Source organism: Pararge aegeria, chromosome 4 (assembly GCF_905163445.1).
Source record: "Pararge aegeria chromosome 4, ilParAegt1.1, whole genome shotgun sequence".
Classification (NCBI taxonomy): domain Eukaryota; kingdom Metazoa; phylum Arthropoda; class Insecta; order Lepidoptera; family Nymphalidae; genus Pararge; species Pararge aegeria.
The window spans coordinates 13,895,566-13,913,414 of record NC_053183.1 but is presented as its reverse complement, the minus strand read 5'-3'; the positions used below and the strand labels follow the sequence as shown (position 1 = coordinate 13,913,414).

Here is a 17,849-nt window from a genome sequence, read left to right as displayed (position 1 = left end):
TGGTTAGCAAATCCGCTTTTGTCTGTAGGTTTGGTTAAGGAAAAACCTTCGTGCAGACAGTCAATGTACAGTTACGCATGTATATAAGTTGGAGTAGGAATTCAAAATGACAGGAACCCAGGTCATATAAAATGGACAAAAAGAGGTACAGAACAGTACCGACAGAAGTGTCAAGAGAAGATTAAAGAAGTTTTATCTTTAGAGTTAATTAAAATTATGCTTTAAGTACATATAGATTGACGTTTGGGTTTAAAATGTGTTATGCTGTAATTTGAGATAATAAAACGATTAAACACTGTAAGATATGAATATAGCATGAATATGTTTAACATTAAAAGCTACATTTCGAAAAGTTCAATTTTGATCAGGAATTATAAAAAACGAATAGAATAGAAACGATATCGCGAGTAGAGACTATTAATGTATGAATTTGCTACTAACTTAAGTGTTCTTTCCATTGTGGAAGTGCGAAATATCTCTTCTTGGTCGAGCGACAACACGCAGTATATGTCACGGTGGCAGGCGGCGCCATTGTTGCGAGCTGGGAGATTCTTAGCTTCACCTGTAACAATAATAAAAGAAATTTAGAAAAGGGAAAAATATGATTTTATACAGGGTTAAATAAAAAATAGCAGAAAGCTCTCGGCTTTTATTTATGTATTACATAAAAACTAACAACTTTTGTATATGACTTTTTAAACTCTATATAGTTAGTGAAATAAAAATTGATTGAAAATTAAATATTAGAGTATCTTATGTCAAATATTCAATATTTGACATAAGACTTACTCTACAATTTCAATTTCAATTTCAGCGTAAAAAATTAAATAATAAACAAAATAATTGGACGTTGGTTTCCTCACTATATGGATAGACGGCGTTAAGATAGCGGGATAAATGAGGAAAACGTAAAAAGTCAGGTCGTTCTACATAAGAAAGAATTTCATAGAAACCTCCAGTCAGCAGACTTCTAGTTCTTCTGCGGCATTACTACAATCATCTTAAATCAGTACCCTATATCCTGTTATCTTAAAATCATAGTTTATTTGACATATCTTGACCCAAAAATATTGAAATACTGTTGGAGGGTGCTATAAGGAAACACCCTATAAAAATAAAAAATCAAAAGAAGCATATTTATTTTTCCAAACATACTAATTCCAAACATTCTAAGTGTTTACTTATGACAACCCTATTTGAGATAAAAGACCGACACGTGCATTGTAGCTATGCTACGCGGCACATATTTAATAAATTGATAAGAGTCACTCTATTATGCTTTTGCATGAGATGTTCTGGCTGTATCTGATTTATTTCAGTAAAAACTATGGCAATGGTTTAATCAAACACTGTTAGAGTTTCGGTTTCACAGATAAGTCTCAGAGACAAAAAATAAGCCTCTGAAGTAATATTTCTGATTTCATTTACACTTTGTATATGAGTTAAAATCAAATTGTTATATAACAGACCCGTTATTCATTAAAAATCCTATATGTATATACTTTATTCACACCTTGAAAAATATTGCACATACACTTCTTTGTCGGAACCATTCTCCACTCATCATATTTTTATAGAGATCTTTACAAGTGTGTTGATACGTTTGAATGGCAGCAAGGGGAACAGGAATTATTTTCAAGTCATCCGGTACGGGACGGGCCTGCGTCCTACTTTAGTGGATCTTTATAATAACACTCTACAGACTATAACGATCCAGAATTTATTATCGGATGCTGTAGTCATATACCTAAATCAACATACAAATAGATTGTTGATGATGGCTGTTATAATATAATAAAGTATATTATATTATAAAGGCCATAATCAAAAACCTATTTATCTCACAATGAGAAGGGTTTAGTATTATTAGTCCACCGCGATGGCCAAGCCTAGTTAGGGCGTCGGCCTTTCGGAAGTGAGAACCGAGCTCGATTCCAGACGCGCCTTTAACTTCTTGGAGTTATGTGTGTTTGTAATTTAAACATTTATTTTATTACTTTAACGTGAATAAATCATAGTGAGAAAACCTTTATGCCTGAGTTTTCTCCATGTGCTCAAACCCTTCACCGTTCTCATTATCAGATGAGGCCCGTACCATGTTCTGGGCCGATAATGATTAATGATGATGATGACGTTGGCCAAGAGCGGTTTGGTACATTTCACACGACATTACGAACATTATAGTTTAAAACAATACAAAGTACTTAGCCTTTTTTTACCGTTTACCGGTGCTTTGTGAAAGAAGGACCAATCAACAGACACGCTTTTGCATTTATAATATTGGTGGAGATGTGAAAGTTTTTGTATTATGTAGTATTTGTTATTCCATCACGCAATGGTCTGCTAAGAAGGAATATTCTACTTACACATAATAGTTTAATCACGGAAAATTATTACTGTGAATTAATAAAAAAAAAAAATGGATGTCATATCCTCCTTTACTCCCATGGGAAAACGGAAATTTGAAGCGGATGTCGCAGGCGGAAACAACATAATAATTCAATTAACAAACGATCCTGAAACACGCGGCTGTACGGCCTTGATAGTTTTGTTTTGAATGAATGGCGTAGCTTTCATGAATAATGTTCATTATAGTAAATTGTCATTCACGTTGTGGCATTTAAAATAAATAGCGAAGACCGTGTCGAGCCATTACCGCAGACATAGTTTAACCGATACAAAAGAAATGCTAAGTTTTAAGTTTTTTATATCATTTATTTTGTGCATTTACCCAAGCAATTTTTAACTATTTAGGGTTTTTTGGTAGACCCCCAATTCAGTTTTTCTACATAAAATTTATTTTGGCAACGGGTACATTGGCTACTTATTTAAACAAGTTTTTATTTAACCTATCCATATCCAAAATTAATGTCACGACCTTTTTAGGCGTAATAAGATTCACCTTCTTTAACACCTATTATCATATATCATGAAACTTAAATACTTTATAGGAGTAATGAGATTCACCATCTTTAAACCCCATTTTCATATCATGAACATTAAATACTTTATACCTAGGCGTAATTAGAGATTCACCATCTTTAACCCCTATTTTCTTATCATGGACCTTAAATACTTTTTTGGCTGAAATGGACACCTCGCTACTCGTCGTCGTTGACCCCTGAGGGACGATATAGACCATTTTGCGATACCCATAAGATTAGATTATTATCATTAAGATTCTGAATTAATGGCGGGGACATACCGGCACACCGAAAGGCAGACGTGACTAAATTATAAACACGGTTATTTGTTTGGTTACGGCAACCCTAAAAACTCAGTGACATACCTACCGACAATTGGCACCCAATTAAAACTTATTGTTGGTCTCAAAAAATAATAATACTATTAAAATGGAAGGTCCAGTACCTACTTGCGCAACATTCGTGACCTCGTCGGATATAGCTTTATACGGTGAAGCAAGGCAAGGTAGCCATCATGCCTACCGAACATGCATACCTACTGCTGTTGCTCGAAGCGTATGGACTTACTAGTACATTCAATTAAGAGTTTACGACCGTACGGGTCTGTACACACCTTGACGCAACGCGTCTAGGTACGCACTTTTCTTAATAGCGAAGGTATCAAAACAAGTGGTTTACATTCACAAAAGGGTACAAGTTTTGATGAGACAGAAAGCGATCAAGATAAGTTCGTGTTGAAGCATGACTCGTTACGTTCGTCGCGACGGCGCGGCGCCCTACGCCGCACTGCTCAGCTTGTATTGGCGCTGCGGAACTTTTCGCCGATCACGAAAAGAACCGAGAAGTGTCGCGATGTGCATAAACTTGAAAGGACACGGATTGCTTGCGTCAGTGCGTAAAGCGGAGTCGCGATGCACATTGTGGCGCGACTTTACGGGCTCCCATGCTTCTTCAAGCATCTGCACGCCTCGTTGCATTGCGTTGCGGTGTGAGCTGACCCTAACGCAAATTACTATTTGTAAATTGGATTACATCATAAACGCATAGAAGATGTAAGGGGGACGCAGTCTCCTAAATTGTTAACTCACACGCCAGTTGTGAACCCAATAGTCTCTGGTTTTGTAAACCCAAAAGTCCAATGGCGGTATAACCATACATATGAATGATCTGGCCCAAAATCTATTGACCGATAACTGGCAGTAGCATTATCGATACAAGAGGGTCCATTACGATGACCACGGGTGTATGGGAAGCGAGCATGACATATTTACATGGGAAGTACAAGTCCAGACCACATAAAACCAGTAGCAAAAAAAGTTGGACGCAGGAATGTGGAGTTAAGGAAATCCATGAAAAAGACCAGCAGTGGACGTTTGCCTGTAAAGATGACGATACATTATTCAATAAAACGTGGAAAATTATTCCACAGTTCTACTGCTAACTCTACATACTTTGCACTGATAAACGGGACATAGGTCTTTTTTTAAGGCCTACCACGTAACGTATGCATGCCACCTATCTGTTTGAAAAGGCTTATCTCAACAGTTTTGAAAGGATTTTATTCAAATGTGATTCTCAGACTAGGTAATACGATTTACATATTAATACTTAAGGCCGATGTGGAAATTACTACAAAAGACGCCCTCGACGAAATTAATCTGTGTAGGTACATACATGTTAAAAATAGTATGCATCATATTGAAAAGCGTTTTTAGTGTAAAGAACTCTAGTATGAATAAAAAAGTCCTGCCTTTCCACCGATTAAAAATGACAATCCTACAGCCTTATCATCATTAATGTTTTTTTGTTTATTAGCGTCGAGAATTAACAGCTACAAGTATTCTGATTAACAAATTCTAAATTCAACGGACATGTTGTTTGTAGCAACAGATACCTTTTGTAGTCTCGGTATTGCAGTCAGACAATATCGAGACTACAAAAGGGTAGAATTGTCGGACTGTGGTCACTGGTCATGCCGCCTAAAGCGTTCCGTTCCATAAAAACCCTTGCTATTGTTATCACATATCTACCTACTCAATTTAAAGCCGGCAAAAAGTACATACATACCTCTTGTAGATTACGACCGCCCTAACCTAGTCAAGGACAGGAAATGTTAAGAGCAATTGCGCTCTGTCGTCTTGTCGCCGGCGACTGTTAAATTCTTTTAATTTTTTAATGTTTTAACGTAGTCAGCGTTAACTCAGGCGACTTATATAGTTTTTAAATACAATTAAATTTATTTTCTATCTCATAGATAGAAAGTAAAATAATTCGCACTGCGGAAATAGTTTTTGCAGTTCCATAACACTTGCAATCTTACAGAGATGCAAAAACCAGCGATATATAATTAGCGCGAAAAAAATTATCTGTGGTCCGAAACTTTCAAGAAGTTGTTATTTGTAAAAATCCATTCCATAACAACTGAAAAAAGTGTTATTCGGAGGATGGAAAATTGCGTACGTTGTTCGTAGCTAGCCCGATCTCTAGAGAGAATTTTAAACATTTTCATGTTGAAGTTTCTTCTCATTTCTCCAGCATTTTAAAATTGATAAACAAGAATAATTTATGATTAAATCTATTACGGACAAGGGGGCGTTGGCATTCCTTTTTTGCCTTCTGAAGGGTGCGATGGTGGTCCAAAAAAATTGGATTCCTGAATCCGAGTTTAATTGGAAAATGATATTGAGAATAACTATAATCGTGCACACAATATTATGTAGGTATGTTTAGGTTAAAAACAAACAAATGTTAGGGAAAGCTGCGCAAGTCGCAACAGATTATCAACCTTTCACTTAAACGCTCTGACAAAATAGCCACTCATCATAACACATATAATTGGCGCGACGAGGTGAGATCACGACGATTGTTAGGGCCAAACAAAGACCTTGTGGCAACTGTAACTACACACACTCCCACAAATTCGTAATTGGAATACGAGAGAAACTAGTTGCGACAGCAAACTGTACATAATTGCTGATGCAAAAACAACAGTCATCGTCAACGACGGTAACACACGACAAACTGGATCGTGGGAGTGAAACGGGAACCTTTGAATAAAGCCATGGGTATCTGAGGAAACGTACTTATATTGTGTTTATCGTGGGCTTCGCTGCCACAATGGTGTGCCGTCATTATATTGCCACACCGCTGTGCGTAGCTGCGACTCTTTCGAAATCGAGAGTACATTCGGTGTTTTAGGAATGTCCCACACATACCTATATGGGAATGTTTCAACGCTGGCAGACGATTTGGCCAATTTTACATATTGCGTTATCATCCGAGACTAGCGGTCGTCCGCGTAAACCAACTTATAAGTTTCGTATACTAAGTTTATTGCCGCTATTTTAGACAATATATCCAGACCTACCGCGTTGACTCGCCAACCTGCACTAATGCTACGTTTGCTCCTCAGGGTCGAAGAGTGATTTTAATACATAACTTTCCTTCATTTGGGTTATCACATTCAAGGGGTTTCTTTATAGCAATAATCGATCACAATGGCCCGCCTTTCTGATGGTAACAGGAGAACCATCGCCTATAAATAGAGCAATCCTCTGCAGGGCATGCAAGGAGTACGATAACGCAACAGTCAACTAGACATCAGAATGGCCGATGCAGGTGATTCTTTATTTATTATTTCATTGCTCTAAGTATTAGGTACGTGCCTCTTAAGAAAGCTCAGAGTCATACAGCGGGCGATGGAGAGAGCTTTGCTCGGAGTATCTCTACGCTATCAAATCAGAAGTGTGGAGATTTGTAGAAGTTTTAGTTACCGACATAGCTTGGCCAATTGCCACTGCCAAGTCATAGCTTGGCCGGGCACATAGTTCGGGGAAAGGATGGACGTTGGGGTCCCAAGGTGCTGGAATGGCAGCCCCGAACTGGTAAGCGCAGCGTTGGTCGACCCCCGACGAGTTGGACAGACGACTTTAAGTGTGTCGCAGTTAGCCGCTGGATCCAAGTGGCACAGAACCGTGGAATTTGGAACTCCCTAAAAAAGACCTATGTCTAGCAGTGGACGTCTGTCGGTTGATGTGATGATGATGAAGTATTAGGTATTCATCTCTCTACTATTTAGTACATTTAGGAACAATTATTTTGAGGATATTTCATCAGTTTTCCAAGACTGAATGTGCCTTTCTGACGTTCACTACGATTTTTTTCAAAACGATTATGTAGAACCTCAAACAATTATTGTTTTACTGATGTGTGTATATTGCAGATAGTTCGGACAATTTGCTTCCCGCTTCGGATAAAACATGAGAGAATGACTATATTCGCTTAAAGCATAATTAATGCAGGGCGTGGAGGCTTGCTTGTAATTCGCTGTTATTATTAGCTACAATAAATACATAATTGCTAGGTTCTTAATTAATGTTATTGAGGTAGATCTGATATGAATCATTGAAGTGCCCTGGTGATGAGGGATTGGAATTATCAAATGACGTAACTTTTGGTGCACTCAGTGTGGTTTTCTTTGACGGCCGACTAGCGCAGTGACCTTGCTTTATGCTGACCAAGGCTGCGGGTTCGATTCTGAAAACTGGGAAATGTGTGTGTGATGAACATGAGTGTATTTCAGTGTCTGGGTGTTTATCTGCATATTTTAAGTATTTATGTACACTATACATAAAATATTCTTCAGTCATCTTAGCACCCATAACATAAGGTAAGCAGCTTACTTTGGGGCTAGATGGCGATGTGTATCGTCGTATTATATTTATTTATTTAGTTTTATGCAATCTTTTCTGTCCTGTATATTGTTTAATTTAGGTAGGTCTGCATTTTAGACCCCTGTTGTTTAGGGTACCCCTATAGGGGTAATACCATCAATGACTGTCAGTCATCACGCTGCTTTCAATAAATGCAAATCCGAGACGTTATTAATTGTACAGAATGGGTAATACGTCTTCCTACGTACAAGCCGGTGGCAGGTTTGAAACTAGGTCCTCACCCACATCGTACCACATTCACAGGTGGGTTGAAAAGTGCCTACCTTTACTTAAAGTGGGTGCATATACATTTTTTATTATTACATTTGAGTTCACTTGTTCGGGTTCGACTAACGCCCAATCACAGAATTGAGAACGGAAGGGAACGTATGTATGTGTAATCATCATCAGCATCATCAAATCAACTGTTTGACGTCCACTGTTGGACATAGGTCTTTTGTAGGGCGTTCCAAACACCACGATTCTGGGCCGCTTGTATCCAGCGGCTCCCCGCGACTCGCTTGATGTCATCTGTCCACATGTTGTAGACGTGTATGTGCAATGAATGTTCTTATATGCATCCAATATATGAGTAATCTAAGATTAAACTAAATCTGCGGATTGACACGCATAAAATAAAGTATAAAGTTAATAAAATTTTATCACTACAAGGTCAGCGTATTTCTAACATAGCCTGCCAATTCTCAAAGTAGCCTTTCCTTAAAGTAGTACCTACAACATTTTTCTAGATCAAATATTTAATTTAGTAGTACTTTTATCTCCTCAAAGTCTAGCCTAGGGCCCAGAACACCGGCACGCACATCCAACTTTCCGGAGTTACGTGCGTTTTAAATTTAAGCAATTAAATATCACTTGCTTTGACATCGAGAGAAGAAGCACGACGAAACACTTTATTGCACGTATAACAAACAGGAAAAGAAACAGTAAGGAGTATACAGTGCACAATGTAGACATGCAAAGACGGCCTTATTGCTGCAAGCAATCTCTTACAGGCAACCTTTGTAGATAGGATTTACAGCAAGAGAACGGGATAGTGCCAAGAGTATTGATAGATATACATAAATATGAAAATGTAAAGATACAAATACATATATATAATATATAATAATATACGTATAAATAAATATACGTCATATATAAATATAAAATATACATAATATATATAAATATATAACAAACATAATATATATAAGTAGATAGAAGCCTGAGATAGAGTTTCAAAGGCGTGTGAAGTCTACCAATCCGCACTAGTCCAACGTGGTCGACTGCGGCCTAAACCCTTCTTATTATGGGAGGAGGCCCGTGCACTGTTTGGGCCGGTAATAGATTGATCATCCAAGTTGATATTGTTGTATTATATTTAAACCTGAAGGTTGGACTGACTGTCATTAACCATGGCCTTTATATGAATAGTCCGAAACTTCGGATTCCGTACCATACGTAGAAGTGTATAGAAGTTTATAAAAATTGTATTCAAACATTTTATGCTCAAGGAATACCGACCTTGGTAAGCCTGGACAGACCATAACTCGTAGGTAGTTTACACTATTGAAAGTGAAATCCAAAGAGCTCATGTAAATTCATGAGTAACCCATTTTGGTTTAGAAATATAATTATAGAGGTTGTTGCCCTGCGAATCGAGCCCACATAGCTATATATATATATATATATATATATGCTGCTTATCCTAAAACGACTCACATAATAATAGACTACAATTTGGCAATTATGCTAAAAAACCGTCGGGATGTTTACCTTTTTATCTTCGATAGCCAAAGGAAGCTCTAATTTGTAAACAATATTTTTAGCACTTCCTATCGCTCTATCAGTACCCTTAGAATGAGATTTGAACGCTCGCATTCGTATACTCGTACACGAGCATCGGAACTCTAAACGTGACAGTAAAATGCAACCTTGTTTTGAAGCTCAAGCCACCACACATCGCTGCTACATAGTGAGTAAGTATTTAATTATGTTACTTTAACGTTGAATATTTGGAAAACAAAAATATCATAACAGACTTTGGTACTCGTATATTTACTCGCAAAACTTACTTCGACGTTGAACGTTTGTTACATAATACCGAGAGACCGAGAAACCTTTTAAGGTCGATTTTATTAACGACTAAAACGAGTCCTCGATTGCGCGCGAGCATTTGCTGTACTAAGGCTACAGTATATCGCAACACCAAACGTGTCTGCGATTGCGAGCGTATCTCGCACTAAGCCTGATGCTTACGGCTCGATAGCAGAGCGTGCAGTAATCTTATCATTGATATTCGGTTTGAATGAATAGTGCGACCACGTGAGGAGTCGTCAAGGCGAGGGGCGGACATCGATAACTACGATAAATGGGAGCGTTTTTCATTAACGGCGCGACGAGTTTCCATGAATGGGCGGGCGCACTGAATGGAAAACACAAGTTCGCCCCATTCACGAAGCGTGGCGTTACTATTACTTGCCAGTCACCACTTACCGCCTATTCGTATAATGACAATATTGTCTAAATAGAAGACAAATATTATGTTCTATGTAAAGAAAACCGTATTCATGAATAGGCTTGTTTTGGATTTTTAAACAAAAAGTGTCGACACTATTTTGAATACCATTGGAAAAGTTCTACTGGTTGAATACTAATTTCCCGAACTTTCAGTTTGATTTTAAAGTTATCTTCGTAAATTCGTTTGAAAAAAATAAACGTCAACCGTGTAGTTTGTGTTTGCAATTTTAAACACGGCACTCCATTTACTAGAATTCCTATTCTATTTGCTAAAAAGGTTTTCTTATTAGACACTAAAAAACTACGTAACTAGTGTTTAAGGCTTTAGTATTTTCATTATTTCAATGTTTTCAAAATAGAACAATACGGAACGTTCGAAGCATTCCGGAACGATGTCGCCTCCAAACGGATTGATTAGGGGTATGTGTTTTATGTAACAGCCTGACCTACTGACAGGTTAGCCCGTTACCATCTTAAACCGCACCATCTTAAATCATCTGCAGAATACATATAACTAACTATCTCAAGGATCTTGCCATGTCATGATGGAATATGATCTTTGACAAGTGTGATAGCTGTACTCTGCGGTTTCATCTTTGCTACTATAGGTTGAAGCGTGTTTTTATAGGCTTCTTCAATAAATACCTAGATTGATTTTTCAAACTCCGCAGGTTAATAATATTAGTATAGATTAATATTTTTGTTATTTAATTTAATTTTTACTTCAATTAAAATAAAAGTTTTTTTTAAAGATATCAAAAATACGTTTAAACGTATGTTTTTCTTGATATATATATATGATAATATTATCCTATAAGTGTAACAGTCATTTTTTACAGACTTTCATATATGGGGAGTAGAGAATCACCTCAACGCTTCGCTTATGAGGCGTGCAATTAGTTCCTTTAGCTTGGTTGCGTTCATTTTTTTCAGTGGAAAATCATCGCCTTTAAACAGAGCAATAGCTCGCGGCATGCAAGGAACACGTCCTGCAACGCGCTGGTTATCATCACGTCGACCAATTGACGTCCAATGCAGGATTTAGGTTTTTTGAAAATAATACCAAAATCCATCGTCCTGGGACGCTTTTTTCCAGCGGCTCCTAGCGACTCCTTGTTGTCGTGTGTCCACATCGTTGTGGGTGTTACCCCGCACGGTAAACGCAGCGACTCGAAGTCTCCTGTGTCTTTGGGATCTCAAAGTCCATCGGTTCTCCGAACTATGTGCCCCGCCCAATGCCCATTGCCTTGTCGAGCTACGTCGGTATACCTTCTACGGATCTCCTCTTTACTGATTTGATCACGTAGAGATACTCCCAGCATAACTCTCTCCATAGCCCGCTCAGTGACTCTAAGCCTTCTTATGACACGCATAATAAACGATCGCTTAAACTATTACGATGGAACAAACAAAGGTGCGGTCTAGATAAGGCACAGACTCGACGTTACCTTACCTAAGCATAAACCCGCGTATTGTCGCCCGCTTCGCATTACCGCCACCCACAGTTGTTTTACATATTGTGATTTAAGCCTCACGCATTGTGAAATATTAGGCAGTATGTAGGTCTAAGGATATTATGTACACATATGATGAGACCTTCAAGTCCGGTTAAGCGAGTACAAGTTGTGAGTGACCGGAACTTTGCTCCTTACATATACATTAAGATATCTGATAGAGATGTCTCTTAAAAATTTCAAAGTTTGTATTAAACGTAAGCTTATAGAAAAGTCCTATTATAGTATTAAGGACTACGTCAACGATAAAAATGCTTGAGTGTAAATTATTGCTCTAACAAGGTTGTGAGATGATAAAAAAAACAACCGGCTAAGTTTGTTGTAGGCTTCTTCTTAGACCAAGAATCCTCATAGCTTAAGTTTTAAGTGACATATTTAACATGTAATGTAGGCATCTACGTGCCTATTGGAATAAAGAAATATGTATTTGACTTTGACTTTAAGACGGAACACCAAAGTATCGGACCAGGGCCAGGTGCCGATAGGTAGAATTCGCACGCCTTTATGAACAATATGGAGAGAGTTATGTAGAACTCTCCTGCATACAGTTTTCCTGACGATGTTATCCTTAAACTAAAGCAAGTGATATTTTAATTGCTTCAAATTAAAAACGCACTTAGCTCCATAAAGCTAGAGGTGCTTACCAGGTATAGAACACAGTCCCCTGGAAGGGAGTCGGAAGAGACACTTGGAAAAACTGTTTAATACTATATCATTCAGGTTGTGATTAAAAAAAAATGTAGAATTAAATACTTACAAACTTGTCGAATTTGTTTAGACTTGGTGTTAGCACTAATATTAGTGTTAATTTTGTTTTGGAGGATGAATCACCACTATCATCTTATGATTTAGGTACATGTCTAACAAATTAGGTTATCTTAAAATGTATTTCCATATTGATTCCACAATATTTTATATACATAACTAGCCGTTTCCCGCCCGCTTCGCTGGGCGAATTGAAAAAGGAAATAAATTACCGTTTATGTTTCATTTTTATTTTATTTTTTCATATTTTTGTTATTCTCCTTTTATTTTATTTTTGTATGAACATAAATAGGCCCCGCGGATAGAACTGTAAGCATCGATATTGTTTAGACTTACTCAAATTCCAAATTCCATCGATTTAGCCTGTATCTTTCATCCAGGTGATTTTTCTCACTAATATTCATTGTAACTTTCAATGTGCAATCATTATAACATTTCCGTGCCTTTCTTCCAAAAATTAATAATAATTGACATGAAGAAAAAAATTTGAAATGAGCATTGAAAGTTTAAGTTAAAGTCATTGCAAGTCTCATATGTGAAGTTGAAATCTGTCTAGGTACAAGGTGCGCCGAATTTTCTGTTAACTAAAATTTTCTCCGTGACATCAATTTTTTATAGAAAATTAATTGTGCATGTTTTTTATGAATTCTATTGGAATAAGTAACTAAATTTCTTTTCCACATCTCATGTGCTTGGAAAATGCATTCATTTTAATCTGTTACATTTCCGCGATCCCTCAATAAAAGAATTCGTCGGTTATGTAGTCTGCAAAAGTAAAATGAATGTAAAATTCTTAGTCCGTTGATTGGATAGCTACATATAAAGTTAAGTTTTTGAAACCTCTCAATGACTTTTTCTCCGCTGCCAAAAAGACGATTGTTGTAAGGAAATACACGAATATCCCCACCAAATTTGGAGTCTGTAGAAGTTACAGGTTAGAAATAAAAATTTTAGATTTTAACACCCACCCCCGCAATTCCTATCGGAAGTAGACTTTATTGAAATCCATTTTGAGATGTTCTTTATGTGAATAATAAAAGATTCCTACCATATTTAGAATTTTTAGAAGCTATATTTCGAAATTGAAATTTTTTATTGTTAACACCCACCCCCGCGAACCTTATTGAAGGTGATTCATTGTAAAATCCGCTCGAAGATCATTTTTATATTACATATAGAACACTCTCACTAAATTTGGAGTCTATAGGAGCTATCGCTTGGAAATTGAAAATTTTCATTGTTAACGCCCCCGCCTTCTTCTTTGGGGTGGGATATCGTAAAATTTGTTCATAAATCATTTTTACATCACTTATAGAAAATTCCTACAAAATTTGGAGCTTGTAGGAGCTTTAGCTGGAAAATTAAAAATATTAATTGTTAATACCCACCCCCGCAACCCCCTGTGGGGTGAGCTATCGTAAAATTCGTTCATAGCCTATTTCTACACCTCTTACAGAAGATTCCTACCAAATTTGAAGTCTATAGAAGCTATAGTTTAAAAACGGGAATTGTTCATTGTTAACGCCCCCGCAATCCCCTTTGGGGAATGAATTTCTTAAAATCTATTCATAGCTGACCTCTACATAGCAAAAGTAATATTCCTACCAAGTTTCACGTTTCTAAGTCTTATGGTTCCCGAGATTTCGTGGTGAGTGACTATATAGATGGGAATTCTTCGATTATCATCGAAATTTTTAACTTTTTATCAGGCTTTTTTAAAATTTTCTTACATACAAAAATTTCTCCTGACAATTCTGAAGATAAAAAAAAAGCCCAATTGGTCCAGCCGTTCTCCACTACCGTGAGTAGATTCTTAGCTGAATGTAAAAAACCATAATCCCTTTAATACACTCTGTTGAAATCCATGAAAACAAAAGAATCCAGAGAAAATGCTTATCTTTTGTTTTTATTAGCAGGATAAATGTTCATAAAAGTAAAACAGCAATAAAAAAATGAAGGAATGTTGGAATTCAAAAAATAGATAGCCATAAACCATCTAGGAAAAATTTCGCATCGAATGGTGGTAGTTTCATGTCGATACGATCAGTGGTTTAGGCGTGATTGAGCCTCAAACGAAGACCATTTTCATTATATATATATAGATATAGTTGGTGTAAACACACTAGCAACATATTTTTACGTTTAAACACATATATAATATGCAACAGTCTCTACATTAGGATCTGCATAACAATTTTAGATTTTTCAATTATTATCATTGTTAATTACACATAAATAAAATCTTATCTAACCATCATCGTATTTTACCATCTGGTTTTTAAGATTATTTCTCACTACATAATGAAAACAAGACTCTTGCACTATGGAAAATGGGTTCAATAGTATTAACGGAAAGTATCATAATTTAATCTTTCTTAATTAAAATACTCCTTTCTGTTAAGTGAGATTAATAGCAAAGTCATGCTGCTGAGAACCTTTGATGTTATAATTTTATTGTAAACTTGGATAGCAGCGTCACTTATTCCTTCAATGCATTTTAGGAAATACCACTAAAATCAGTATAAAAATATGTCAGTTACGTTGGACTATATTCAACGGTGTCACTTTTATTCGGTTCAAACATAATTAGTTTTGAAATTGCGCATTAGGTTCAATGTATGATATATCTAACAGTTGAGTTGAAAGGGTCTAGGGTCACGCCCCGGAAGGCATACTGCACCCTTATCGCGACAGACACAGTTTGCTTTATTTATCTAAGGATTTATGCGTTCGGGCCATTCCCCACAAATCAATCATCTGCACACTAAGTTGTGTTGTTCTTGTTTGTAAAATTAATTATTACAGATGCAAAATATTTTTTAATTGGAAAGATAAAAACAAAATTGTCTCTTTCCAAACTTCTTGATATAACATCTATTTTGTATATTATAGAAATAGTATTTACATGCGATTCTTGTGGATTCAATAACAAGTTGAGCTAAAAAAGTCATGAGGCGCAATGAGTTTTCGTGTGAAGAAACTCTTGGTAAGCCCAGAAAGAGAATCAAAGTTAAGAAATTTGCATTATTTGAACTAACCGAATTGTTACAGCAAGTGTTATAAATATCTTAATATAGAATTATCAATCAGATTAATTATTACTAAAAATTCTAGTTATATATTCTAGAATATTGCTGACTTAGTTTCTGGATACACATAATATGTGTATCCAGAAAATAAGTAATAAGTAATAATAAAATAAGTAATAATACTTATATATTATAAGTAAAGCAAACTCATTCTTATGCATAATGATATTTAGAAAATAAACTTTACAATCTCAGCCACTCTGAAAGAATGTGATCTCTTGTCTATCTCTGATACTTCTCATTGGCAGTTTCTTCCTTTTATTGATAAAATAAACTATTCCATCAATTATGACTGGCCTAATTTTGCCCTGCAGTCACCCTAATTAACTTTCCTCTTAAAATTATAATCATTGCACCAATCCGCACTAGGCCACGGTGGTGAACTACGGCCCAAACCCTTCTCGTTGTGGGAGAAGATCTGTGCCCTGTAATGGGTTGATATGATGAATGTGATCATAGTTATACTGTAAATTTGTTTCAAAAAATTTTATTAAAAACTATCTTTTTATAAAAGCTTCATTCATTGCAGGCACTTTTGCAATAGCAATATGTATGTTTTCAATAAGTAGCAATCAGTTCAGAATGCAGTCTAAGAAGGCTGTGAGAAACTCTGAAGTTGCTCTGCCAAAATTCAAAATTCAACCTCACTTCCTTATTCTAACTTGTATGCAAATAATTAATAATTTTTTTGTACTTTTCTCAGAAAACTTAAATAGACATAGAATAATTTCAACATAACAGCCACTAAATTGATACTAAAAATGAAATAGTTTGTGAGTTTGTAACATATTAAAGAATCCTTTTACAGGCAAGTATTAGAAACACTAGAAAAGTATCATTGTGAATGTATGTCCATGGAGTAAGTTATAAAAAGGACCAATAAGTAGCAATATGAATTGAAACCGAGCAAAGGAACTTTTTTGAATTGGTCAGCAAATTAATGTAAATTAAGTGTATGCTAGAAGATAAAAGTCACATATACTTTAAGAAATTGTCAGATTAAAGAAACAGAAGTGTGAAATTTTTAAGGAGTTCTGGATGTTTATATTGCATAGTTTAAATTTTGTGTCATCTTACAAGGATGATATGAAAAAAGGGTAGTCCAATTTATAATAAAGCTTTGTGTTAGTATGTTTATTCAGTCTAATATAAAAAAGGTTAATTAGAAAAAATACTTTCTGCAATATTTTGATAGTGCTCTTATTATAGAAATTACCTGCATCAATTTGATATTATTAATTTTTTTTTAACAAATTGTGTTTATGTAAATGAACAAAATCATCAATGTGTGAAATGGGGAAAAAAATACGAAGTCTTACCAGTCAATTAGAATTTACGACTAGAAAATAATGAAACAAACCCCATACGACATCAGTTTATAGACACTATATAGTATACACCAGATATCTAATCTAATATCATCTAAATACGAGTTCATTGTGTTCACGGCAATTCATTCATAAATTGTGCGCGAACTGTCAAAGCAACCAATGATAAAAACAATGGATACACGATATAAGTTTTACGCCACCTTCTAAGGACTACCAGATACAGATCGTCTGCTTCGAACTATGTTTTCTTCCTAAGCACATACTTGAACAGCTATTATAAACATCTGGACAGGAAATCTTAAGTTGCTAAGTATGTACCACCTGTTCACCATAGTGGCAACAAGACACTAGCATACGAAACAGAATATTATTTCACCGTGAACACATTTTAAAGATATATTAAACTTAATAACTTAGACGTAACAAGTAAAATGAGTCAAAATATTACATACCTATCTTAATTTTCAATCTTTCTTCTACTCGCACTTTACGCGTTTCGTCCGCCATGTTAAATCCATAACTGTTTATCTCTTTCATCCGCTGTTATCTCTTTCGGAACGAGCCCCTCGGCCGGCTTGTCCCGCCACTTCCGGAGTGTCGTAATGTTCTACTTGAGCCTGTTTTCAATGAGGCGGAGATCAAAAGACAGTTCCAATCCGAACAGAACAAAAAATAGAAACAGTTTTATATTTCCACATTTTCAAAAGCATTCAAAGCACAGTTGAAATCGAATGAATTAATAGGTGCAATGCGCATGTGCTCCATATCTACTTTATATTTTATCAATGAATGCACTTATTGCTTCAATAACACAATTTTTTCACATCACTGAAATATGTAACTGATTAGTAACCCTCATACGGGTGTTGAGTTGGACAATAACAGTCGTAATTTGATTTACACAACACTTCGTCAATAAAATATTTGTTTCATTGAATGAACAAAAAGTATGAATGGACAATTACGTCACGTCACAACACTGCGCCTGCGCGGC

General features: G+C 36.0%; 1 protein-coding gene across 1 annotated transcript in view; it reads right to left on the bottom strand.

Moving 5' to 3' along the window:
* LOC120637581 (GTPase-activating protein) overlaps nucleotides 1-17,849 on the bottom strand; it is a 51,032-nt gene extending 33,183 nt beyond the window's left edge. Inside the window, exons 1-2 of the mRNA XM_039909420.1 lie at nucleotides 17,308-17,849; nucleotides 442-562 (exon numbers count right to left, since the gene is read on the bottom strand). Coding sequence (XP_039765354.1) covers nucleotides 442-562; nucleotides 17,308-17,392 — 206 coding nt within the window. The 5' untranslated portion in view covers nucleotides 17,393-17,849. The remainder of the gene's footprint in view (nucleotides 1-441; nucleotides 563-17,307) is intronic.